The sequence below is a fragment of the Dictyostelium discoideum genome (assembly GCF_000004695.1).
Source record: "Dictyostelium discoideum AX4 chromosome 1 chromosome, whole genome shotgun sequence".
Classification (NCBI taxonomy): Eukaryota; Evosea; class Eumycetozoa; order Dictyosteliales; family Dictyosteliaceae; genus Dictyostelium; species Dictyostelium discoideum.
Genome location: NC_007087.3, coordinates 1,923,029 through 1,949,944, shown reverse-complemented (window position 1 = coordinate 1,949,944; position 26,916 = coordinate 1,923,029). Strand labels below are relative to the sequence as shown.

At 21.3% G+C, this 26,916-nt stretch overlaps 13 protein-coding genes across 13 annotated transcripts in view; 5 read left to right on the top strand and 8 right to left on the bottom strand.

Moving 5' to 3' along the window:
• Positions 1 to 105: 105 nt before the first annotated feature.
• Positions 106 to 4,994, bottom strand: ints3 (integrator complex subunit 3; the record flags this gene model as incomplete). The annotated part of the gene is made up of 5 exons (XM_641784.1): positions 106 to 319; positions 395 to 3,963; positions 4,048 to 4,201; positions 4,293 to 4,765; positions 4,842 to 4,994. The coding sequence occupies 5 exons, from the start codon at positions 4,992 to 4,994 to the stop codon at positions 106 to 108; spliced, it is 4,563 nt and encodes a 1,520-aa protein (XP_646876.1).
• A 480-nt stretch (positions 4,995 to 5,474) lies between these two features.
• Positions 5,475 to 6,591, top strand: DDB_G0268704 (hypothetical protein; the record flags this gene model as incomplete). Its single annotated transcript, XM_641783.1, has 2 exons — positions 5,475 to 5,495; positions 5,617 to 6,591. The coding sequence occupies 2 exons, from the start codon at positions 5,475 to 5,477 to the stop codon at positions 6,589 to 6,591; spliced, it is 996 nt and encodes a 331-aa protein (XP_646875.1).
• Positions 6,592 to 6,830: 239 nt separating this feature from the next.
• Positions 6,831 to 8,843, bottom strand: DDB_G0268702 (hypothetical protein; the record flags this gene model as incomplete). The annotated part of the gene is made up of 5 exons (XM_641782.1): positions 6,831 to 7,367; positions 7,454 to 7,622; positions 7,730 to 8,202; positions 8,294 to 8,470; positions 8,577 to 8,843. 5 exons carry the CDS (start codon positions 8,841 to 8,843, stop codon positions 6,831 to 6,833), a joined length of 1,623 nt encoding a protein of 540 aa, XP_646874.1.
• A 457-nt stretch (positions 8,844 to 9,300) lies between these two features.
• Positions 9,301 to 9,501, top strand: DDB_G0268700 (hypothetical protein; the record flags this gene model as incomplete). The annotated part of the gene is made up of 1 exon (XM_641781.1): positions 9,301 to 9,501. One exon carries the CDS (start codon positions 9,301 to 9,303, stop codon positions 9,499 to 9,501), a length of 201 nt encoding a protein of 66 aa, XP_646873.1.
• A 109-nt stretch (positions 9,502 to 9,610) lies between these two features.
• Positions 9,611 to 11,412, top strand: DDB_G0268698 (hypothetical protein; the record flags this gene model as incomplete). The annotated part of the gene is made up of 2 exons (XM_641780.1): positions 9,611 to 9,892; positions 9,988 to 11,412. The coding sequence occupies 2 exons, from the start codon at positions 9,611 to 9,613 to the stop codon at positions 11,410 to 11,412; spliced, it is 1,707 nt and encodes a 568-aa protein (XP_646872.1).
• Positions 11,413 to 11,541: 129 nt separating this feature from the next.
• Positions 11,542 to 12,039, bottom strand: DDB_G0268934 (LYR motif-containing protein; the record flags this gene model as incomplete). The annotated part of the gene is made up of 2 exons (XM_641779.1): positions 11,542 to 11,762; positions 11,862 to 12,039. 2 exons carry the CDS (start codon positions 12,037 to 12,039, stop codon positions 11,542 to 11,544), a joined length of 399 nt encoding a protein of 132 aa, XP_646871.1.
• Positions 12,040 to 12,513: 474 nt separating this feature from the next.
• On the bottom strand, positions 12,514 to 14,273 carry DDB_G0268696 (hypothetical protein; the record flags this gene model as incomplete). Its single annotated transcript, XM_641778.1, has 2 exons — positions 12,514 to 13,619; positions 13,748 to 14,273. The coding sequence occupies 2 exons, from the start codon at positions 14,271 to 14,273 to the stop codon at positions 12,514 to 12,516; spliced, it is 1,632 nt and encodes a 543-aa protein (XP_646870.1).
• A 2,074-nt stretch (positions 14,274 to 16,347) lies between these two features.
• Positions 16,348 to 18,469, bottom strand: ppwd1 (WD40 repeat-containing protein; the record flags this gene model as incomplete). The annotated part of the gene is made up of 3 exons (XM_641777.1): positions 16,348 to 17,752; positions 17,841 to 18,228; positions 18,355 to 18,469. The coding sequence occupies 3 exons, from the start codon at positions 18,467 to 18,469 to the stop codon at positions 16,348 to 16,350; spliced, it is 1,908 nt and encodes a 635-aa protein (XP_646869.1).
• Positions 18,470 to 18,919: 450 nt separating this feature from the next.
• DDB_G0268694 (hypothetical protein) lies at positions 18,920 to 20,005 on the bottom strand (the record flags this gene model as incomplete). The annotated part of the gene is made up of 1 exon (XM_641776.1): positions 18,920 to 20,005. The coding sequence occupies one exon, from the start codon at positions 20,003 to 20,005 to the stop codon at positions 18,920 to 18,922; it is 1,086 nt and encodes a 361-aa protein (XP_646868.1).
• Positions 20,006 to 20,677: 672 nt separating this feature from the next.
• DDB_G0268692 (hypothetical protein) lies at positions 20,678 to 21,655 on the bottom strand (the record flags this gene model as incomplete). Its single annotated transcript, XM_641775.1, has 1 exon — positions 20,678 to 21,655. The coding sequence occupies one exon, from the start codon at positions 21,653 to 21,655 to the stop codon at positions 20,678 to 20,680; it is 978 nt and encodes a 325-aa protein (XP_646867.1).
• A 1,380-nt stretch (positions 21,656 to 23,035) lies between these two features.
• DDB_G0268690 (hypothetical protein) lies at positions 23,036 to 23,215 on the top strand (the record flags this gene model as incomplete). Its single annotated transcript, XM_641774.1, has 1 exon — positions 23,036 to 23,215. The coding sequence occupies one exon, from the start codon at positions 23,036 to 23,038 to the stop codon at positions 23,213 to 23,215; it is 180 nt and encodes a 59-aa protein (XP_646866.1).
• Positions 23,216 to 24,996: 1,781 nt separating this feature from the next.
• DDB_G0268688 (hypothetical protein) lies at positions 24,997 to 25,176 on the top strand (the record flags this gene model as incomplete). The annotated part of the gene is made up of 1 exon (XM_641773.1): positions 24,997 to 25,176. One exon carries the CDS (start codon positions 24,997 to 24,999, stop codon positions 25,174 to 25,176), a length of 180 nt encoding a protein of 59 aa, XP_646865.1.
• A 550-nt stretch (positions 25,177 to 25,726) lies between these two features.
• The window catches only part of DDB_G0268686 (hypothetical protein), a gene marked incomplete at both ends in the record, with an annotated part of 4,245 nt that continues 3,055 nt past the window's right edge, over positions 25,727 to 26,916 (bottom strand). Inside the window, one exon of the mRNA XM_641772.1 lies at positions 25,727 to 26,916. This exon is cut by the window's right edge and continues 3,055 nt beyond it. Within this exon, the coding sequence (XP_646864.1) occupies positions 25,727 to 26,916 (1,190 nt within the window).

The window sequence follows — 26,916 nt, the reverse complement described above, 5'->3', positions numbered from 1 at the left end:
TAATTTAAAATAAATAATAAAACACAAAAAATTATTGGACAAAAAGAAAGAAATGATTGTAAATTATTTAACAATTTTTTAAATTTTTTTTATTTTTTATTTGGATTATTCTTTTCTAAATCTTTTCTTTGGGTTTGAATCATCGTCGCTATTTTGATGTTTGGATAAAGTAGGATTGTTATCATTTTTTATGTTTGAAGATTGTGATGGTAATACTAAACTACCTAAATTTGAATACTTTTGAAATAAATTTGAATTTGTTGATCTTTGTAATACTTTTGAAACTCTATCAGAATCTATCATATCACTCCATTTTATTCTAATAAAAAAAAAAAAAAAAAAGAATTAAAAACTATATCTAAATATTTTAATTATAAAAACTATTGATTCTTACCTTTCTTCGCCATATTTCTTCAAAAATATATTATAAAAATATAAAATTCTTTCAACCAATTTTCTATTATTATTATTGTTATTATTATTATTTGATAAATAAAAATCGAAAATTTGATTTATATAATTAAATGTTTGAGTTGTATTATTTTTTAACCAAAAAGAGAATAAACAGAAAACAAAAGTATAAAAGTAATCATTTAATAATAAGGTTTCAGAGAAAATATTAAAGTCATAAAACTTTGTTTCCTTTAGGGTTATGGTCAGATTTTGTAAGACTTCACTATTATTGTATGGATCTAATTTACTGATTATGAATGGGTATTCCTTTACAATCATACCACTATAAACTGAATCCTCAGCTATTAACATTTGCCATAGATAGTTCTGTTCAAAAGATTCCCATTTGAATGATTGACTTATTAATGATTTCATTTCATTACCAAATACTCTAAATTCACCCATCGATATCTTATTACAAATTCTAAAATGTTGACGTGGATTGATGCATGATAAAACTAAATATAAGAAATCTGAATTACCAACCAATAGATTTGAAAAACTTTTATACAATATTGGTACCAAGTAATTAAATGCTCCAACATTATTTGCTTCTATACAATCACTAATAATTTGTTCAACTATTTTATTTGGTTGTTGTGGTGGTGGTGGTGGTGGTGGTTGACCACCTAATAAATTACTATGAAAATTTAAATAATTTCCAAGTATATTCCTATTACCATTTGAATCTTGAACTGATTCAAGTAATTTTTCTATTTTAAATATTGATTCTTCTTTAATTGTTATATTTTGACTATTATTAGTTATATTATTTTCATTATTATTATTATTATTATTATTATTATTATTATTATTATTATTATTATTATTATGAGTATTTTCATTAATTTGTTGTTGTTGTTGTTGTTGTTGTTGTTGTTGTGGTTTTTGTTCGACCCCATTATTATTATTATTAGTTGATTCATTATCATCAGAATTGGAGAAAGAATTATCACATTCAATATCTGGATAGATATAAGTACAACCATTATTTGTAATATTCAAACCACCTGGTGATGTAATAATTGACCAAATCATAATTTTAAAACCAATGGAAGGATAAATTTTATAAAGTTCCTTTAATATATTAAACATTGGTTTTACTATTGTTGGTGTTGTTGTTGTTGTTGTTGTTGCTGCTGCTGTTGTCGTCGTCGTTGTTGTTATTGAATTATCAGTTGGTGAAAAAGTTGCACGGAAAATGTGGTGAATAACTTGGAAATTACAAAATAAAGATAAAAGTGATGGTGTTGTTGAAAGATCAATTTGTAATTCTGGTTTTAAAACTTGAGATAGATATTGTGTTAAGGAATCTGTTAATTCATTTTGAAGAGTTATATTTGGTTGTTTTGATATCTTTTCATTAAAGTTTGAGAGTATAGAACCAAGAGTGATAGTAATATTTGTTGGTTGAAATTGTGGTTTACTTCCTATTGTTAATAGAATATCTGGTATTTCCATTTTAATCTCTTCATCCAATTTAATACTACTATTTAATTCTATCAAGCTATTTAAAGTTTCATCTTTTATATTTTGAGATGGTGGGGGTGGAGGTGGTGGTTGTAAAGGTTGTGATGATGGTGGTGGAGGTGGTGGTTGAATATCGATCTCTAATTGTGTTGGTAGTAATGGTGGTGAAATTGGTATAGTTGGTGTACTACTTGATGATAATGATGGTGTAGTTGATTGTTGTAGAGTTTGGGGTTGAGGTTGAGTTTGGGGTTGAGGTTGAGTTTGTGGTTGTAACAATGGTGATGAAGATGATATTGTGGTTTGTGGTGGTTTATGAGTTGGTGGAGGAACTATAATATTTGATTGAGTTGGTGATGATTTTGATAATTTTGGTGGTTCATCATTTAATTCTGACATAATTACATCAATGTTTTTAGTTGATGGTGATTGCGATATTGGAGGGGGAATTGGTATTTGAGACTGACTATCGGGGTTTGGAGTTGTGATATTACTATTGGAAGAGTTTATTAATGGTGAAGCATGATCTGAACTAATTTTAGCATGAGGTGGTGGTGGTGGGTTTGAAATATTTTCATTGGTCATTGATAAATTTGGGGGTGAATTTTTAACAATTTGTGAAGGTAGTTGTTGAGAAGGTTGTTGTTGCTCAAATAAGCTAGTTTCTTTTAACGGTGGTGATTTTTGTTGTAAAACAGATTGTGATGAAGAATGAAGTGAAGGGGTTTGTTGAGATTGTGGTTTTTGCGAAATTACTTGGGGTGATAAATTTGAAACATGGTGAATATCAACACCAGATTTATTTAAAACTCTACTATTATTGGTTGGTAAATTTGATGAAGTTGGAGAAGATGATGAAGTAGGTGATACTAAAGTATTTGATGATAATGGTGGTGATTTTACCATTGGTTGTTGAATATTTGGTAAATTACCTGTCGATATATTTAGTTGTGGTTGTTGTTGTTGCGGTTGTTGTTGTGGTTGTTGTTGTGGTGGTTGTTGTTGTGGTTGTTGTTGTGGTGGTGGTTGTTGTGGTGGTTGTTGTTGTTGTTGTTGTTGTTGTAATTGTTGTTGTAATTGTTGTTGTTGTAATTGTTGTTGTGATTGTTGTTGTGGTGACATTTGTAATGGTAATTGTTTATTAATTGGTTGTTGTGGATATGGTTTATATTGCGGTGGTTGTTGTTGTTGTTGTGGTTGTTGTGGTTGTTGTAGTTGTTGTTGTTGTAGTTGTTGTTGTTGACTATGTAATTGATGAATTGGTGAATTTGTTAAAAATTGATGGAAATAATGTTTAACCTTTTCAAATAAAGAAGGACCTAAAGAATCTGGTGGGAAAACATGACTTAATGATTGAACAACACCTTTTTCCAAAACTGTAGCAAAGGAATTATGAATACCTTGACGAATTGCATCTTTTCTTTGAATATCATAACTATCTAATAATGTACCAACAATGAATTCCACCAAATCAATTGTCATATCTGCATACTTTTTAACACTACCAGCCATTAATAGGATAGCGGGTTCAATATTCATAATTGAGTCAATCTTTGGTTCGAAATAAAGCCAATCTAAAAACAAGGATAACTTACTATAGTTTCTCCATGCATCTGATTTACAATGTTTCAATAACCAACCGATGATAGCCCATCTTGGGACAATATCACTACAGAGTACATGATTTGGTGGATGATAGACACAACAAATATAACGAATTATATCGGGTATTAATGATTCGGATTCTGGTGTAACCAAATACTTTGTAACGAACCATTGTTGATATCTCTTTTGATTACCAAATTTAACCTCTTTTAATATATATAATACCTGTAATTCCATCTCTGGTGATAATCTTGATTGTAAGAAATGTTTAGGTGTTGGTGTTTTCATTGATTGAATTATATCATAATATCCAGGCGCAAATGTTGTTGGTTTACTATTTAAATCTTTCCATAATTGTTCAAACTCTATTGTTTTTGTACTTAAATATTGTAATAATCTAATTAAATCTCTACCAATTACTAAACATTCTTGAAACTTTTAAAAAAAAAAAAAAAAAAAAGTTAACATTATAAATATATATATTAATATTTATTTAAATAAAATAATTTATAAACTTACTTTATTTTTTAATAAATCTAAACAAAAATTAATTTCATCTTTCAAATGAGTTGGATTATGTAAACCTTGCGGTCTACTAATATGATCTTGAATTAATCTTAAAAAATTATATAATATAGTTGGTATTAATAATGGTCTACTATTTAACCATTGTCTAAAAAAAAAAAAAAAAAAAAAAAAAAAAGATAAAATATTAATATTAGTATATATTTATATAAAGGTTTAAATTTAATTAATTAATTTACCTATGTGTTAAAAACATATTTAACATTGAATGACTTAAAGATAAATTTTTTGAAGTGAAATTACCACCATAAATATGTCTTAAAATGATTGAAGTTACAGATTCACAATCTTGATGATTGGTTGCAATCAATTCATTAATGATCCAAACCACTTGTTGTCTTGGTGTATCATTTAATTTTTGAAATTTATCTGCTATTAATTTCTTTAATAATGAACAAAATAATGCTAATGAATCTTTAGTGAAAAAAGTTAAAGATTTAAAATATTGATGCGATAATGCAATGTTTTGAGGTGATCCTAAAAGAATTGCATATAAAAATCCAATTGTAACTTCTGTATGAAATTTATTTGATTGATCATTATTTCCACTTGATTCAACTGATGCTGATTTTTCAATTAAATAATTATTAATCTCTGCTTCTGAACTATTTAATAATAATAATTCAATTTTATCATAACATTCTCTCCAATACTAAAAAATAAATTAAAAAAAAAATTAATAAATTAATAAATTAATAAATTAATTAATAATAAGAATTTAAACTTACAATTTCTAATGGATCAGCTTCATCTAATTCTCTTTTATAAAATAATTTAAATTTATTTTGAAAATATTGATGTGTTTGTAATTGGGTTAATTGTTGTTGTTGCGTTGGTGATGTTGTTGGTGGTTGTTGTTGTTGTTGTTGTTGATTCATCATAATTTTGTTGATGGTTTTTAAATTATTTTTGTTTGAGAAAAAAAAAAAAACAAAAAAAAAAGATATTATTTACATATATTTAATTTTAAAAATATCTTTTATAAAATTATTTATTATTATTATTGGGTGTTGTTATTATTATTATTTCTGAATAATATAATTAGGTGTGATATATCTAAAAGATAATGATTAATAATAATATACATATATTATTATATTTTTAGTTATTATATAATCAACACACTTTATTTTATGAAAATATTTTTTTTTTAATTAAAATTTTTTTTTTTGAACATTGAAAAACTTTTTTTTTTTTTTTTTTTTTTTTTTTGAATTTTTTGAAAAAAAAATAAAAAATAATAAAAAATAAAATAAAAATAAAAATAAATAACAAGACCAACAGTAAAATATCTTTTTTTTTTTTTTTTTTTTTTTTCTCTATATATACAATTTTATGTAAAAATAATTAAATAATGAAAAATGAACCATTATCCAGGTGAGGTAATTTTTATTTTTTTTATTACACATACCTATATAAAATAATAATAATAATTCTAATTAATTTATGTTTATGTATTTTTTTTTATTTTTTTATTTTTATTTTTAATATATATATATTTAGAAAACAATTAAATCAGGTAATTTATATAAAAAAGGTAAAATTAATAAAAGTTGGCAAAAAAGATGGTGTATGTTATCAAAAGATAGTAAATTATTTTATCATAAACAAGCCAATGAAAAACATAGTGGATTCGTTGATCTAAGACAATGTATAATAAAACAAAGTGATTGTACAGAAAAAGAGAATATATTTGAAATTAATACAAGTAATAGAATATATTTATTCTCTGCCGATTCAAAATCAGAGATGGAAGATTGGATGAGAAGTATTTACACTCATTCAAAAGTTCAACAAGAGAATGACCTAATTGAACGTGCAGAATACATCATAAGGGATCAATCATTATTTAAATCAAATTACGTTGATGATGAATTTTTAAAATTTAAAAATACTTTTAATCCATATATATTTCAATCATTATCATTATCAACTTTATCACCTGATGATTTAAATAATCAACACCAACATCAACATCAACACCAACATCAACACCAACACCAACATCAACATCATCAAAATGATTTTAATATAAATTCAAATTTACCAAGTTCATTATTGTCATTTAGTTATCATCATAATAATGATAATGATGATAATGATGATATTGAAATTCATCCACCAACATTATCATCATATATACCAATTAGTACAAGAAATTTATATAATCATTTTCACTCGATTGGTAATCATGAATATAATCATCCAATGGATTTAATAATACATTCATCTTCACCAACTCCACAAATTCCTCCAAGTAATACTAATAATAATAATAATAATAACAATATAGTACCATCACCACCCACACCCTCATCACCACCGATTGGTTCTTTAACAACAACAACAACAACAACAACAGCTACAACAACGACAACTACCACTACCACTACCACTACAACAACGGCAAACAATAGTAATATTAAAGAGACTGATAAAGCAACACCAAGTAGAAGATTCAGTTTACTATTTAAATAAATAAAATAAACAATAATAAAAAAAAAGAGTACGTCTCTTATTTGTATATATAGTTAATATAATAATAATTATTATTATTAAATTTAATATCTCTTTTACAACATCATTATAACTTTTATTTAATTTTTTTTTTTTTTTTTTTTTTTTTTTTTTTTTTTTTTTATATATTTTTTGTTTTTGATAATATTATAATATGATTAATAATTATTATAAATTATTATTAAATTATTATTAAATTATTATTTAATTTCATAAGTATCAACTGATAAAGTTGTTTCAGTTGAAAAGTTAGTTGATTGATTAGAGTCTTCAACAAATACGGAACCAACGGTGGTATCACAAATTGTTTGAGAAGCAGTGAATTGAATTTTGACAGGGAAGAAAGATTGAGTGTTACCTTTAACACTGAATTCCATTGAACCTTGTCTATTTGAATCATCGATAAGAGGTATCTTCCAAATTACACATTTTTGTTTATTATCATACTCGTAAAGACCATCGAATTGATTGATGATTGGTGCATTCGATGTTGGATTTGGAATTACAATGAATACACTCTTCAATTCATATCCAACCAAACTATCATACTCTAAATTAACTGTGGTACTATCTCTACCTGGTGATGGCCAACAGTTAACTCTAATTGGCATCATTGATTCTTGATTGGTTTTACATCTCCATTTTAATATACCACCACTTGGGAATCCTTTACCACCATCTCTTAATCTTAATACTGATTGTTCACCAAATAATGCTTTATCTATATTTGGATGAGTCTATTTTAAAAATTAATAAATTAATAAATTAATAAATTAATAAAATATATACACATTTTATATTAATAATAATAATAATAACTTACAATAAATTGGAATTGTTTTGAAAGTTTACCTTGTTTAAGGTTAACTTTAACTTTACCAAGTGATTGATCATTAATTTGAACTGATAAACCACCTTTAATATCAATACTTTCAACAGTACCATCACTTTCAACAAAACTAGTGAATGATTCTTCAACTGTAATATGAACACTATATTTTTAAAAAAAAAAAAAAAAAAAAAAAAAAAAGATAAAAATATTAGTTTATAAATAAAAAAATAAATAAATAAATTAATAAATTAATAAATAAATAAATACCCCTCTTGTGGTACAGTTGGAGTTTCAGGAATTTGTGAAATTTGTGAATCTAAAAGTTGTTCAACATCTTCAACTTTTTCAACGATCTTTTCTTCTTTTAAAACTTGAGCGATTGCACTATTTTTATTTGTTCCTGATTTTCCACCCAATATCATACCCCCTTGTGAACCTGATGAAGCAGCAGATGGTCTTGATGTATTTGGTGAGTCGCCTCTATCTCTGTCTCTATTGTTGTTATTGTTGTTGTTATTATTATTGTTATTGTTGTTATTATTGTTGTTATTGCTATGATAGTTATCTCTATCATTATCTCTATATTGGTTACTACCCATACCACCACTACCCATACCACCGCCACCACTAATACCAGTATAACCACCACTTCTTTTACCTCTTAACATTTCTTCATGTCTCATTCTTTCAATTTCCTTTGCTTTTGATGATGCTAAAATTTGTGCTTCTTTTTGTTTAATCTAATAAAAAGCAAATATTATATATAAAATATATAAATATAAAGGGTTTTTTATTATACAAAATTATCAAAATTAATTTTAAATATTTTACCTTTTCTTCCATTCTAAATCTTTCTTCTTCATGACTTTCCATAGAAATGAAATGTTTAATTTGTTGAAGTGTTACTCTTTCTTTATAACCCATTGCAATGACTTCGTCAAATGTAAATATTAATTCGAATGCATTCTTTGAAATATCATATTCATCAAAATTTGAATATTCTGGCACCTATTTATTATTTTTTTAAAAAAAAAAAAAAAAACAATTAATATTATTAATAATTATTTATTTATAAAGTGAAAAAAAAAAAAATTAAAAAAAATTTACAACATACCAATTTTGCTAATAAATGTAATGTTTCGAGATCTTCCAAAATATTTGAATTTTTATTTGTAATTAAAACTATATATAATGATTCTAATGGTTGATAAACGTATCTGATATTTTCAGTTTCGATAAAAGTGTGTTGTCTACCTAATCCAATTAATTTTGGAAATGCTGCTAATAAACCTTCGACTCTACTCTTTGTCATTTCTGAAAATTGTCTTGATAATAATGCTTTACCATTTTTTGTACAAATTGCTGCTGCTAAAACCACCATTTTTTTATTATCATATATATATGATTATAAAGCTATTAATATAAAAAAAAAAAAAAAAAAAAAAAAAAAAAAAAAAAAAAAAAAAAAAATTTTTAAACTTTGTGATTTTGTTGAAATTAAAAAAAAAAAAAAAATAAAAATAAAATAAAAATTTAAAAAAAAAAAAATAAAAAAAAAAATATAAAAAAAATGAAAATCAAAAAAAAAAAAAAATTTATTAAATATTTTTGCACAGTCAAAACAAACACCTTACACGTCGTCATATCCACCAACACTAATTTAAATATTCAAATATCTATATCTATATTTATATAAATAAATATATAATATAATATAAAACTTTAGTGTGTTATTACTATTGATTTTATTATGAATAAATAATTAAAAAAATAAAAAAATAAATAAATCGTTTTTTTTTTTTTTTTTTAATAAAAAATCATTTGGTTGTGGTGAATTCATGGATTTAGAATCAAGAAAGAAATTAAGCGATTTAATTAAAACAGCAACATCAACAGGTACACTTGAATTATCAACTGAACATGCTCAACAATTTAAATTAATTTTAAAACAATCAAATTCAAATGTCAAGAGTGCATTCGATCTTTTATTTGATAGATTAAAAATTAAACATTCTCAGGTAAATATTACCTATTTTTAAAAATTTTATTTTATTAATATTATATAAATTATTAATTTTTTTTTTTTTTTTTTTTTTTCTCTCTCCGAAGGTCAGAATTTCAACAATTAATATAATAAATGAAATTTTTATGAGATCAAAATATTTTAGAGAATTGTTATGTGGTGTATTATCAGTATTCTTTGAATACACATTGGGTATAAATAGACATGTACTACCTCCACCAACTAATAGTGCATTACAATTAAAAGCTAAAACATTAGAATATATCGAACGTTGGAATGAAGCATTCGGTGCTCATTATAGTTTATTAAGAAATGGTTATTACTATTTAAAAAATTCTTTAAATTTAAATTTCCCTGAAATTAGAGCTCAAGCTCAAATAAGAACAAGAGAAGAAAATGAAAGAAAGGTAATTATTATTTTTATTTTTATTTTTTTTTCCCACATATTCAAAATAATATTATTTGAAATCTAACCATTACTAATTATATTATATTATATTAGGAAAAAACTCAAGCTTTATTAAAATTAAAATATGAAAAATTTAAAGTTGAATTTTTAGAAATTACAAATTCAATTCAAAAGATAATAAATGATATGCAAGATTTATTTAAAGAGATGATTCCAGATCCATCTTCAAATTTTGAAGATTTATTTGGTAGTGATGAAGATTATAAAGAAAGTTTAAAGCAACAAGGAGAGGAAATAGAAAAAGAAAAAGAAAAAGAAAAAGATACAAACAATGAAGAGGAGGAAGAGGAAGAAGAAGAGGAAAGAATTGATAATTCAAATATTGTTAAAGAAGGTGGTTTTGGTAGTATGAGTTATGCAATTGATGTATCAATTGATCCAGAAGATACAAAAGAGAATTTGGATGAAATTAAAGTTAAACAATTAAGTGAATTGGTGACAGAGTTGGAAAGATATCAAAACTTGGTTGTAAATGATTGGTATTCAACATTAATTAAAATTAATATTAATACACAATCAGATACTGAATATTCTTCTCATCTTAGACATGTAATAACACTTCAACAAAATATTAATGATATTAAAGCAAAGAGTAAGGATATTGATGTTTTACCATTTAAAAATATTGATAATCAAAATAATAATCAAGAAAATGAAGAAGAAATTGATGAATTTGAAGGTATAGAAATGGAAGAGTATACTGGTGAACAATCAATTGAAGATGAAAATAATGAAAACAAAACTACTACAACTACAACTACAACTACTACTACAACTACAACAGATGAAGGAATAATTTATAAACCATATTATAAACGTGATATTAAACCAGTTAGTGTTGAAGATTTACCAGAGGAAGAATCAGTTGAAGATTTATTAAAACGTGCTCCAATTGTACCAATGGATCCAACTTTATTATTTTGGGGTCAAAAAGAGATTGTGTTGGATACTGGTATCAATAGAGAACATAGATTCTTGGGTGAAGGTAGTGAAGCGACAATTTCAATTGAAAATTATAATAAACTTAATCAAGTAACCTATACATTAGAGGATGAAGTTGATACAACACCTTCTATGGCTTGTAATTTCCCTTTGAAAAATGGTAGCCTTTGTCAAAGAAGAGATAAAGAGATTTGTCCATTTCATGGTAAAATCATACCACGTGATGATATAACTGGTGAAATCTTAAATGAAGATGATAAAAAAAAAGTACAAGAACAACTACAACAACAACAAGAAGAAGAAGATAAAAATAGTAACAATAATGTAACACCAAAAAAAAGAATCATATCAAGTCCAGTATTAATTGGTACACCACTTTATAAACCACCAACAAAAAATAAAGATGAAACAACACCAAAGAAACAACGTCCAAATCCAAATTTAATTGATATCTCTGAAAAAGCAAATGAAACTGTTAAATCAAAAATTGATAAAATTTTATCAAAGAAAAAATAAAATAAAAACAAAATTAAACAATTGTAATTTACAAATAAAAAAAAATAAAAAAAAATTTATATGTACAGAATATTATTGGTAATTTTATTTTAAAACTTTATATTATTATTATTATTAATATTATTATATTTAACGTCTATCTAAGAATTGCATTCTTTTAACTAAATGATTGTGTCTTCTAAGATCCATTATATCAATACCATGATCCAAATATTGTCTCTTTGATTTCTTTTCTTCATTACCTTCAATCCATTTCCCATCTTCAAATCTATATACACCTGTTGTTTTATATGATTTTGCAAATTCTCTTGGTGTCATAATCTTTAAAAAACTTAATTTCTTTTGTCCATCTTTTTTTTTTTTTTATTTTTTTAAAAAATTAGATTAATAATATGATAATATTTGAGTTAATAATAATAATAATAATAATAATAATAAAAATAAATTACCTTCTATTAATTTATCAATTTTTTCAGTTTCAGTTTCAGGTATTGATTTATTCTTTTTAAATGTACTTTTAATTAAATTTAATTTTGATATTTTTTCTTCTTTATTTGTAATTAGTTTTGAATAATAAATTAATTCTCGATATAATGATAATACTACTCTTTTTTTTGAAACCTCCATCGTTTTTTTTTTTTTTTTTTTTTTTAATGAAATGAAATTAATGAAAATGAATAGAAAAAAAAAAAATAAAAAAAAAATAAAAAAAAAAAAAAAAAAAAAAAAACCTCCCAAATAAAATTTATTTATTAAAAATCTAAATTATCCAAGAATTCATTTAAATGAAATGATAATACTATTCTTTTTTTTTTTTTGAAACCTCAATCTAATTTTTTTTTTTTTTTTTTTTTTAAATGAAATAAATGAATAAAAAAAATAAAATAAATAAAATTAATTTATTAAAAATCTAAATTATCCAAAGGAATGATTTAAATAATATTTTGACCTTTTTTGTTTTTATTATTTTAGACTATGTTCTTTTTTTTTTTTTTTTAAAAAATCAAGATTTTTATTTTTTTTTTTTTATTTTTTTTTTTTTTTTTTATTTTTAGATTGTTTTTTTTTTTGTAATACTAAATATAATTAAATAAAGGAAAACTAAAAAAATGAATATTTCTTATTTTGTGATTGTTGATATAGTGATTGTGAATTAAATAGTTTGTTATTGCTATTATTATTATTATTATTATTATTTATATTATTATTATTAATTTTTTGTTGTGAAGCTAAATCGGATAAAACTTTAAAATTAAATTTCAATTTGTTGAAATAATTTATTGGAGCACCATCATAGCCACCCATGAAATAAACATCACCATCAGCAACACAAGCGGTACCCATATCTCTAGCAGGTGGACGTGGTTCTTGAATGGAAGGAATTGACCAAAAGAAAGTTTCAGTATCTAAAACGTATATATCGTTAGTGACACAATGTTTCGGTTTACTACCACCACCAAAGATAAAGAGATAACGGCCAACATTGAAAGAGATTGCAAATGTGCTAGTTTGGACCTCACCTTGAACGATTGGTTTACTCCAAGTATTTGTTTCAGTATCGAATACATGAATATCATTAAACTTTTCAACCCAACCATTTGAATGATTCCAAACGCCACCACCAAATAAATACAATTTATTGCCAATAGCAGTCATACAATGACCACTACGAGCACATGGTTTAGTACCTTGTACTAGATTACCCTCCAATTTAGTCCATGTAAGTGTTTCAGTATTTAAACAATGTAAATCATCCAATACTTGGTATTGTCCATTTTCATCATTATTATTACCACCGAAAATATATACATTTTTACCAACCACTGCTGATGAATGATTGGTACGACTAACTGGAACTTTTCCCTTTAAGAAATTATTTGGAATATTTGTCCAAACTCGACTTTCTGTATTATAAATGGCTAAATTAAAATTTGTACCAAATCCATCGAAACCACCGAAAATATAAACTTTTTCACCAATCGAAGATGCTGAATGTCTTGAAAACTTTGGTACAGTATCTCCTTTAGTATTAATTTCCGTAAATGTTTGTGATTTGGTATCATAACTTATAACATCATTAAATCTCTTTTGATCAGATTCTTGACCACCAATAAATATAATTTTACCATTTACATATGTAGCAGTATGTTTAAATCTTTTACTTGGTAATGATCCAAAAAATTTTGGTGATACCCATTTTGATGAATCTTTTTTTTTAATTAAAATAAAATAAAAAATAAAAAATAAAAAATAAAATGTATTAATATTATAATTTTAATTTTAATTTTAATTTTTTTTTTTTTTTTTTTTTTTTTAAATTTAAATTTAAACTTACTAGTTGAAGAAATTGCATTTTTTTCAAAATAATATTTTTTATAATCAAAAGTTGGATGATATAAATTTGAAATTTTCCAAGTATTTTCAAAACATAAATTTCTCCAAAGAGTACGTTCATTGGCAATGGCATAATAGGTTTTACAAGTTAAAGAAATGGAAACTAAATCTGAAGCAGATAAATGTGAGAAAATTTGTAATTTAATTTCTTCTGGAAAATTTGGTAAATAAATAAATAATCTTTGTCTTTTGAAAAAGTCATTTGAATTAACTAAACTATTTTGTTGAGCCATTGTAAGATGTTGAAGTCTTGGATTATTCATCATTGTTGATGATGATGATGGTTGATATGAATCCATTTCACTATCGGAATTATCATTGAATTCATCGAAATCAGAATCTGAACTACTTGCAGAATTAATCTCTACTCTATTGGTTTTAGATATTCCATTACAAAAGTAATCTGATCCAACTTCTTCAGTACCAATTGAAATTACATTATCTTTTAATTGATTATATTTAAACATATTTTTATTTTTTTTATCAGTACTACTAGTTAATGATTTTCTATTATTATTATTATTATTGCTATTATTGTTGTTGTTATTATTATTATTATTGTTATTATTATTATTATTATTTTTTTTGAATGCCCCACCAAAGGAGTTAAAAAATGATATGAAAGATGCCACTTTGGAAATTAACAATAATGTTAAAATTATCGTTATATAAGTTATTATTAATTTATGATTATGTTGGTTATTAATTTTTTATTCTTTTTTTTTTTTTTTATAATTTCTTTTTTTTTTTTTTTTTCTATTTAATTCCAAGATTTATTTTTTAAAAAAAAGAAAAAAAATATATAAAATTTAATTTGTTTAGATAATGATACAAAAAAAAAAAATTGTTATAGAATGTAGTGATACTTTTTTTTTTTTTTTTTTTAAATAAAAATAATTTAATTATAATTATTTAATTATATATTTTTACTTTTTTTTTTTATTTTTTAATTTTTTTTTTTTTTTTTTTTTTTATTTAATAATTAGTTATTAATAAAACTATGAATCTTTTTTTTTTTTTTTTAAATTTAATTTTAAAAAATAAAAATAAAAAAAAAAAGAAGTTGGATTTATTTAATATTTAATTATTATTGATTGGTGGATGAATGGACAAACAAAAAAATACACAAAAAATATATATAAAACTTGAAATATAATAATTGTTGTATTTAATTATTGGTCGGAATGATACAAGAATAATTTAAGGAAAAAAAAAAAAAAAAAAAAAAATCTATAAATTAAAAAAAAAAAAAAAAAAAAAAAAAAAAAAAAAAATTCACAACGCTATAGATATCACAATACCAGTTAGGATTTTTGTTTAAAGATTAAAAAAAAAAAATAAAAAAAAATGTTTTAAAATGAAAAATAATAAAAAATATTCCAAAAAAAAACTTCAACGGACGATAACGACAAATATTCTTATAATATTTTAATATTTTTTAAAAAAAAAAAATAAAATAAAAAAATAAAAAAAATTAATTAAGGAAGTTTTTTTTTTTTAGTTATCATATTCACATGCAATGATATTTTTTATTTTTTATTTTTTTTTTAAGAATGATTTGTTGTCAGTTACACACACGAATTTTTAATTTTTTTATTTTTTTTTTTAAAAATTGTTTTTTTTTTTGATTATTTAATTATCCACCCCTAACCGATTTTTTTATTTTGCAATTGCACTATAATTATGAACTGTCGTGTGTAGGATATTAGATTTTCTTTTTTCTTTTTTCTTTTTTTTCCATGAAGTTTCTTTTTGTATTATTATTTTTATTATTTTTTTCGAGAATCACAGAAATTATCTCGGTTTTTAATTTTTTTTTTTTTTTTTTTCTAAACATTTTTTTTAATTAAAAAAAAAAGGTATATCTTTTTTTAAAAATAGATAAAAAAAAAATATCTGTTTTTTAGGTTTATGGACAAAGTTTGGTAATATTTTTGGGTATTTTCGTGATTACATAGTTTTTTTTTTTTTTTTTTTTTTTTTTTTAATAAATATCTTTTTGAATTTATTTTTATTTTAAAAATTAATTATTTGAAAATTACAATTAATTCTTTTTTTTTTTTTTAATTATTGAATATCTAAAAAAAAAAAAAAAAAAAATAAAAAATAAAAAAAAAAAATTAAAAAACAAAAAAAAAAGATCTTAAAAAAAAATCAATTTAAAAAATTAAAATAAAAAAAATAAATTTAAAAAAAACAGTGGATTTTAAATATTTAAATTGTTGTGTGTTTTCACTTTTTTTATTTTTTTTTTATTTATTTTTTATTCTCCTTTTTTAATTTTGAAACACTAATGGTTTTCATATGTAAACTACCACTTACTATAATTCTAAATTATTGTTCAAATTATCTATATATTCAAAAAAAAAAAAACCAAAAAAAAAAAGATAAAAAATAGATGATTATTAATTTTAAATTATTTTGTATTTTTTTTTTTTTTTTTTTTTTTTTTTGGATTAAATTATTTATTTGTATTAAAATGAGTTTAAATCCAAAAAAAAAAAAAAAAAAAAAATAACCCCATCCAGGAATTAAAAAATTTTAAATTTTTTTATTTTGAAATTCAAGAGGAACATCTTGAGTAATTTTAATATTTAAGATTGAAATATCATTTAAAGGTTTATCATCTTGATCAGTTTTTGATTTTTCAATTGCAGTTACAACTTCAGTACCTTTATATACACGACCAAATACAGTATGTTTATTATCTAAACGAGTGACAGGTACAGTTGTAATAAAGAATTGACTACCATTTGTATTTGGACCAGCATTTGCCATTGAAAGGGTGAAAGGTCTATCATGACGTAAGTTACGATTGAATTCATCTTCAAATTCTTTCTTCCAAATGGAGTCACCACCGTAACCTGTTCCTTGAGGATCACCAGTTTGAATCATGAAACCCTTGATAACACGATGAAAAATCACACCATTATAATAATTATTCTTTGAATGAGTTGTAAAATTCTCAACAGTTTTTGGACACTCGTCAGGATACAACATGATATGAATGTCACCCAAACTCGTATGAATGATAGCATTCCTTGGCAACTGTCTTTGAGCATTTTGTATGAGTAATTGTTCATCTTTTGTGACTTTCTCATTAAACACGTCTCTACCATAATCTGGGTTATCGTTATCCTCTGGCTCTCTTCTTGTGAACATGTAGAATCTTTGTTTCTTAAAAGATAGACAAAACAAGGTTGGGTCATTTTCCGTATCCCTCTTTTTAGTACCCAATGTAACATCACCCTCATTCTTCCCTTGGTATAGCGACAAGCCTAAGAATCTAGTTGAATTTTCAATTTTACCTAAAACTCTTACAACTTTATTGGTTTTAATATTTACAAATTTTATACCAACCAATGTTGAATAAATTAAAAAGTTATTACTCTCATCGAATAATATGGAATTCAAAGGTGGTGATTGCTTGCTTGTTATGTTATTTAAAAATTGATCGTACATTGTATCAATCTCTTTCTCAATGGCTAATCTTCTACCGAAATCAGCGTAATCTAAATGGTAAATTGGGTCTTCTGTCTTTTGAATTTGTTGTAACACTGCAAACGATTCATCGTACACTCTATACAATTTACCGCTCTTATAATTGAATATTCTAATCTTTTTATCTCTACCCATAGTTGATAAATATTTACCATCACCACTTATCTCTAAACTAATTGGCAATGTTGATTGTTTTTCAAAATCATATAAATCTGTCTCTAATTTCATTTGAAAATTAACATTTGTCGGTTGATCAAATGGTTCCTCAATATCCCAATATTCAACAGACCCACCAATATCACAACTAATTACACTTTGAAATTGTTGATTAAATTTAATTAAATGTACACTTTTATTATGTAATTCAACAATATGTAATGGTTTACCACTTGTATCATCTGATTTTGAATCATATAAATTAATTATTGATGATTCTCTTGATGATCTATAAATAATATACATATATAAAAATTAATAATTTACTTTATATATAAAAATATATATGTATATATTATTTGAAAAACTACACTTACATTGCAATTAAGGTTTTACTTGAATTTACACCATAAACCCATTCACAAGTTAATGGTAAGAAAGGTACTTTAAATGAATTTATAAGATCAAAATTTTTAATATCAAATATTCTAACATTTTTATCAAATCCAACTGTACATAATAATTGACCATCGAATGATATTGAAAGTGATGAAACTGGTCCAACATGTGATTTAAATGTTTTAACAAATTCAATACCAATAGGTTGTTTCTTCCAAAATTTAACATATCCTAATATATCTGTACTAACTATAAAGTCTGATTTACTAACAGCTATAAATGTACAAATATCTTTATGCATAAAACTTTTTTCATACATTAAAGAATTTGGTAACCTATCTAAATATAACTGTTCAAATGGTAATTCTATATATATATATAAAAATGAAAATAAAAATAAAAATAAAAATAAAATTATTTAATTAGTATAATTTTAATACTTTGTATTTGTTTTTTACTATATATATATTAATTAAAAAAATAATAGTTTACCTTTAGTTTTTGATTTTAATTTTTTATTATTAATTTTATCAACATCTTCATCATTAGAAGTGGATGTTTCCCTTTTTTTATTTAATTGCTCTTCATTTTCATTATTTTCACTCATTGCTATATCTGTTTTTTTTTTTTTTTTTTTTCTTTTTTTTTTTTAATTAAAATTAAAAATAAAGCAAAAAAAAAAAAAAAAAAAAAAAAAAAAAAAAAAAAAAAAAAATGAATTTTTGAAAATACAACAATCAAAACCCGAAAAAGCTTCAATTTTTTTTTTTTTTTTTTTTTTTATTAATATTATTATTATTATTATTATTATTTTTTTTTTTTTTTTTTGATTTTAAAATTTAATTTTTAATAATCAAGACAAAAACCGTCATTCGAAAACAAAGAAATATTAATTGTAAAATATAAGAAAATAAAATAAAATAAAACAAAAAAAAAAAAGGCTGGCATTGGTTGGACGACAAAAAGATTTTTTTTTTTATTTATTTATTTTTTTTTTTGTTATTAAATCTAATTACAAACATACAATTTGAGCAAAAATTATTATTACTATTATTTTCTAAAAATTAAATTTTAATTCTTGATATTTTTTATCAATAATTTCATTATTATAATTATTGTTATTATTATTATTATTATTTGAATTTTGGTGTTTATAACTAATTGATTTTAAAAATTCTTTTAAAGTTTTACTATGACATTGGTAAGCAATACTATTAATTTTACAATTTCTTTTTAATGATAATTCTTGTAATTGATTTGGTGAGTAAAAATAATTATTATTATCTAAAAGATAAAATATTACTTTATAACTTTTCCTAAATTTTAAAAGGTAATAGTGAACCGAATCAATATAATTTTCAAATAAATAATTTTTTATAAATTCTTGTTTCTCATTTTGAGCAATTGAAATTTGAAATGGAATTATTTTTGGGTAGTTTTGAGGCTGATTTCTACATAATAATAAATCAATTAATTCAAAATTATTACTTTTAATTGATAATTTAATTAAAAAAGATAAATCTTTAATTTTTAAAAAACCAATTGAAATTAAATATAAAATGATTTTATTATTATATTGATTTTTAAAAATATAATTAAATAGAAATTGTTTTTTATGAATTAAATTAAATTGAATTAATAAATTAAATGCTTTGATATTATTATTTTTAATTAAATCTAATAGTACTGTTGAAGGTATAATAGAACCTTTTGAAATTAATACTTTTGTTAATATACCAAAATTATTGATAAACATAATATTGTTATTATTATTACTATAATTGATATTGGTGGCATTGGTGGTATTTATATCAATAAAATTAATTTTTTTCATTTTTTCTATAAAATTAATTCTAGATTGTAAATTTTTAAATTGATAATTATCTGGATTTAAATAATAATAAATTGATTTTTTAAGTTCATCAAAAAATGAACACTGTTTTGGGATAGATAGTTGATCAACATATTCTTTGAATTTTTCATTAAATCTATAGATTTCGAAACCATTATAACCAATTTCCATTGATTTGATTAATAAATCAACAATTTCTTTAGTTGAAATAAAATTATTTAAAACGAATGGATCATTTAAATTATCAAAGGTAAATGTAAATTCTATAATTGGTAAACAATTTGATGACATAATATCTCTGAATGGTATTTAAAATTGTTGATAATAAGTTTGAATAAATTTCATTAAAACTTTAAAACATTCTAAATCTTTTGATTTTAATATTGAATTTAAAACTATTGAAATATTATTTAAAAGTAAAACATCATGATTTTTAATTAAAAATTTTAATTTGTTAATATTTATTAAACAATTCGGTGTTATAATAAAATTAATATTATTAAAAAATAAATTATTATCATCATCATCATCATCATCATATGGCATACAATTTAAAGTGAATTTGAATTGTTGTAAAATTGGTTTATTTTTTATTATATAATTTGCAATAATAGGATTTATAATTATAAAATTATCAATACTTATTATTGATCGATTATTAAGATGATAACAATTACTCTCTATTATTATTTCATTAAATAATTCAAAGATATTACATTCATATAATAATTTTAAATTAATTGATAATATATCTAATATTTTAGAATTATATTGAACTTTTAAATCTTTATCTTGTTTAAAAAGATATCTTGCTTCAACATTGTTATTGTTATTGAATGTTGAGAAATTAATATTATATTGTTTAGTAATTTTTAAAATTATTAATTTAATCATTAATTTATCATTATTTATAATTTACTTATTTATAATTCTACTAAATTCTTTTTTTTTATTTTATTCAATTTAAAATTCAAATTTATTTAAAATTAAATCAGCATATAGATTTTTTTTTTTATTATTTGAAATATTTATTAACATTGAGATTATATTATAATTCATATTAAAAAGTGGTTTTTCAATTTGTAATTTGAAAAATGTATTTAAAAATTCCATTGTTTGTTCAACAGTTTCTTTTGAAAAACTTAAATTTGAAATATAATCTCTGGGTGAAACTAAAATGTTTTCACCTTTTTTTTTATTTTCATTGAATATATATTTTAAAATTTCAAAATTTCCATATTCTATTAATTTGAAAAATGAATTCACTTCTAAATATAGTCTATTATTATATCTATTATCTTTTTCATAAATAAATAATAATTGTTTAACAATTTCAATATCAATTCCATTCCATTTAAATAATTCACTAATACAATTTGAATCTAAATTAAAATAATATTTATAATTATTATTTACTAAATCTTTATTATAATTAACTATTTCATTATTATTATTATTATTATTATTATTATTATTATTATTATTATTATTATTATTATTATTATTATTATTATTATTATTATTATTATTATTATTATTATTATTAGTTGTATTATTTACAGATTCGAGTTCAGTTTGTGTGCTTGTGTCTTGATAAAAGTTTGGTTTTGATATATTATTGTTGTTATTATTATTATTATTATTATTGTTGCTGTTGTTGTTGTTGTTATTAATATTACTATTATTATTATTATTATTATTATTATTATTATTATTATTATTATAATTTATGGTATTGTTTTTTAATAAAATATATTTATTATAGTGATATAATCTTTCTTTTAATAAATGTTCATTTCTTGTTCTAATTATGGATAGTAATGGGAATTCATAGTAAGAATATCCAATTAAGTATAAGCTTTGAGTAGATTCTCTTATTTTTTCAAAAATTTTATTTTTTAAATAAATATTTCTGTAAACTTTAAAAAATAGGTCCTCCATTTTAATGTTGAAAGGTGTGAATTTATTGAAAATAAAAAAAAAAAAAATAAAAAAAAAAAATGATAAAAAAAAAAAAAAAAAAATGAAAAAAATAAAAATTGGAAATTTAAAAGAATTTGTTAATTTTGGATCAAAAAAAATTTTAAAAAAATAAATATAAAAAGTTATAAATAGAACAAACAAATAATCACAGTATAGTTATTTAACAAATCAATGTTTTCGAAAATAATATTTTAAATAATTAAAAATAAGTTAAATGAGGATTATCTAATCATTTTAATTTTTGATTAAATCAGATCGATGAGGTATTACCAACTGAAAAATTACCAATATAATGATATACCAATTTTATTGTGTAAAAAATAATAATCATTTATACACATAATTATATAAATCATTCCACAATACAATAATTATTTCACCCATTACTTTAATTTTTATTTTAATTTTTTTTTTTATTTTTTTTTTTTTGGGGTTGAACATAATTATTTTATTTGGAATTTAAAAATTAATTATTTAAAAATGATTAATATATATTTAACCATTTTGTAAATAATTTTACCAAAGTGTTTTAGTTTCTATTAAAAAATTTAATATTACTTTCAAAAGAAGGAGGAATTTAAGATTATTGAAAAAAAAAAAAAAAATTTTTAATATAAGTTTAGATCCTAGGAATTATGTTAAAGAAAAAAAATTATTTCATTGGAATCTTATTTTTATTTTTTATTTTTAATTTTATTGAATTATTGATTTTTTTTTTTTTTTTAAAAAAATAATTATTAATCATTGAATTGAGTTTTTTTTTTTATTTTTAATAATTGAAACCTTAAATTAATTTGTTCAACCACTTAAAAAAAAATAAAAAAATGAAAAAATAAAAAAATAATTAAAAAATAAAAACAAATAATTAAAAAATAAAAAAGGGGGTGAATTGTGTGTTTGTAATTTCTGGATTCGTCACGATTAAAAGTGAAATATTTGTGTAAAAATGAAAATTATTTGTTCAATAAACAATTGTACCGAATAACAACTATCATAATATTGTTATTCTTCAGTTGAATATTTATTTTTGATTTTATTCTTTCCATCACTTAGATCCAACTATATCATCAATATAATATTAAGATTAACTTATTTCTCGTTTTTTTATTTTACATTTGCAAGCATCGACTTGTTAAATTCTATTTTTAACATTTAATTTTTATTTTTTATTATTTTTTTTTTTTTTTAAAGTATTTAAAAAAAAAAAAAATGATTTTTCATTTCTATTCATTATTCAATACAAATAAAATAAAATAAAATAAAATATTATAATTTAATATAAAAATATAATTTAATTTAATATAATTAATAAAAATAAAAATATAAATTAAATAAAAAATGATTTTCACTTCATTAACTAAAATTTTAAATAAATCCTCATCATCATCAACCTTAAATAAAACCTTTGATATTGACCAAAAATCAATTGCAATTACTTTTGAAAAATCAAATATTCAAGTTTATAGAGTTTTAAATAATCCACTTGGTCCACAAGGTGGTGTTGGCCCATACTTTTGATTTTATTTTAATCTAAAGAAGAAAAAAAAGATTTCCATCAAACTCTACAAAACAAAACTTTCCGAATCAAATATAACCAACCATATGGGTTTATAAACGAATATAAAAATCGAAAAACAAAAAAATAAACTAATTTATACTATAATTATAATTTTTTTTTTTTTTTCTATTTTTTATTTTAAAGATAGTATAATTACATATTAAAGTTTATTATTTTTTATTATTTTTTATTATTTTTAAAAAAAAAACTAAAAATTAAAAATTAAAAATTAATTAATTCCGATTTAATTCTAAATTTTTCATAACTTGAATTTTTGGCAAAAAAAAAATCAAAAAGAAGAATTAATTGTTTTAGTCATTTTATTTGATCTTTAGACCAAACAAAAATTAAAAAAATTAAAAAAATCAAAAAAAGAAAAAGAATAATTTGTGTTTTAGTTTTTTTAAAAATAATTAATTTAAATTCAAACTAAAATAATTTTGTTAAACCCCCAAAAAAAAAAAAAAAAAAAAAAAAATTAATTAAAGTAATATGTAGGGTGAAATAATTTTTGTATTAGTTTTTATAATTGGGTGAATCACAATAAAATTGGTACTAACATTAAATTTTATGTAAAAATGAAAAGTTGGTGTAAATATTTTTATTTTTTTTTTTGGGGGGGTTTTTTTTAAAATTTTGTATATTATATTTTTAATTCAATTATTATTATCATTAATATTTCAAAAAAAAAATAAAATGAAAATTTGAAAAAAAACACTTCTAAGCAAAACTCATATAGAAAAAACAACAAAAATGAATTTTCCAGAGGGTTTTAATGATTGGAGGACATATAATCTACTTTTTGATTTGGAAATACCTGATGGCAGCACAGCATCATTTTGTAAATAATTTTACTAAAGTATTTTCATTTCAATTAAAAAAATTAATATTACTTTCAAAAGAAGTAGGAATTTAAGATTATTGAAAAAAAAAAATTTAAGATTATTGATTTTTTAATTTTATAGAATTATTATTATTAAAATAAAAAAAAAATTGATTTTTTTTAATTTAAAAGAATTATTATTAGTAAAATAAAAAAAAAATCAATTATTGATTTTTTTTTTTTTTTTTTTTTTTTTAACAAATAATTACTCATTGAATTGAGTTTTTTTAATTTTTTTTTTATTTAATTTTGGAACCTTAAATTAATTTGTTCAACCACTTAAAAAAAAAATAAAAAAAATGAAAAAAATAATTAAAAAAATAAAAACAATTAATAAATAAAAACAAATAATTTAAAAATATAAAAAGGGGTGAATTATGTGTTTGTAATTTGTGGATTCGTCACAATTAAAAGTGAAACATTTGTGTAAAAATGAATTTTATTTGTTCAATAAATAACTATACCGAAAGACAACTATCATAATATTGTTATTCTTCAGTTGAATATTTATTTTTGATTATATTCTCTCCATCACTTAGATCAAATTATATCATCAATATAATGTTAAGATTAACTTATTTCTCGTTTTTTATTTTTACATTCGCAAGCATCGACTTGTTAAATTCTATTTTTAACATTTATTATTTTTTTTTTATTATTTTATATTTTATTATTTAATTATTTTTTATATTATTATTTTTTAAAGTATTTAAAAAAAAATGATTTTTCATTTCTATTCATTATTCAAATAAATAAAACAAAACAAAATAAAATATAATAATAAAATATTAAAATATAATATTAAAATATAATTTAATTAAACAAGATAATAAAAATAGTACTACACTAAAATAAAAAATGATTTTCACTTCATTAACTAAAATTTTAAATAAATCCTCATCATCATCAACCTTAAGTAAAACCTTTGATAACAATTCCAAATCAATTGCAATTAATTTTGAAAAATCAAATGTTCAAAGTACTACCATTTTAAATAATCCACTCGGTCCTCAAGGTGGAGTCGGTCCATACTTTTGATTTTATTTTAATCCAAAGAAAAAAAAGTGTATACCAAACAAAACTTTCCGAATCAAATATAACCAACCAGACTATAAAATAAATTATAAACAAATATATAAATCGAAAAACAAAAAACAAATTAAATAAAAATTCTTTAATTTTAAAAAATAATTTTTTTTTTTTTGGAGATAGGTTTTTTTAAAAAAAAAAAATACATACAAAATCAAGATGTGAATGAGTTGGTAAATTTTTATAATAAACTAAAGATTTTAATTGTGGAATTAATCCTAAAAAATAAAAAGAAAGAAAGAAGAAGTTAATTATTTTTTTTTTTTTTTTTATTTTTTTTTATTTTAGAAAAAAACTAATAAATATTACTAAATTATTGATAACACAAACTTTTGTCTCTTTTACAAGAGCTGGTGATTTTTAATTTAATAAAAAAAAAAAAAAAACTATTATTTAATCTATTTTTAAATCATTATAATGATTATTTTATTTTTCTAAGATTTTGATTAATTTAATCAAGATTACTTTGTTTTATTATATATATATTTTTTTTTTTGTATTAATTTGGTGGTGGATCAAATTTCTGAGATTGTTGATTTTCATTTAAATAACCAATACTCTTATTTAATTTTCTTTGTTTTCTTAATTCATCTCTTTTCTTTTTATCTTCTTGTCTTTTTTCTACAGATTTCTTAATGAGAGAGAAAACATCCAATTGTTTTGGAATTTCTTTTAGATTGATATTTAATTTCTTTAAATAAGTTAAATCTGGTTTTAAGTTTGTAAAATTAATATTTCTTAAAGCCATTTTTAAACCTAATGGATCGAAATCATGAACACCACTATTGAGAGCCTCTCTGTAAGCCAAAACTATAATCATGAAACCCTGAGATTGTTTATCGATTGCTTTTTGAGATAAACCTTCACCATCAACCAAAAAGAATTCACTAAAAGTTTTAATTAATGCTTCAATTTTATCCAATTGATTCATTGTCAACACCAACTTTTTATTTGATGGGAAAACAATGACTTCAATCTCGTGCATTATTCCATAGAAACATCTTTTCAACAATAACTTTGTCAATGGATAATAAAGATATTGAGAGAATAATTTTAATTTTGAAGCAATATAATTCAATAGTGGTTCTAATCTGACGGTGATTGGTAATTTATCTTGGTTTAGGTAATATAGTTCAGAATTACCAACAGCAGCACCCACAGCAGAACTTGTTTTAGTTTTAACATCTTCAAAGCCTTTTTCAATCTTTTGAAAGAAATCCAAAACAATGTTATTTTTATTCTTTCCATCATCTAATTCTATACCAATGATTTTATAGATTTCACCTTGAATCACAGGTGATAGCCTATCATAGATCCTATCAACCAATGTCCTAACATTGGCGCTAATTGCCTTGTAGGTATTTGTTGCCATTTCATTGACGATTGTTGTTGAAAGTTTATATGATGACATGATTCTAATCAACACTTGAATTAAATCTTCAGCATGACCAATACAAGCTTGAATATTATTAAAACGTAATGACACCTTTTGAATGGTTTGTTCTAAACCTTGAGAATAAGATTCAGATAATTTGAAAATATCATCAGCAGCTTGATCCAATGCAGATAAACTTAAATCTTTAATAACCTTTGTATAGTAAATTACAGATTCCGATACCACCATTGTAAAATTTGCAAATATTTCAAATAGAGAATGATGACTATTCTTATGATAATCATCCCTAATTA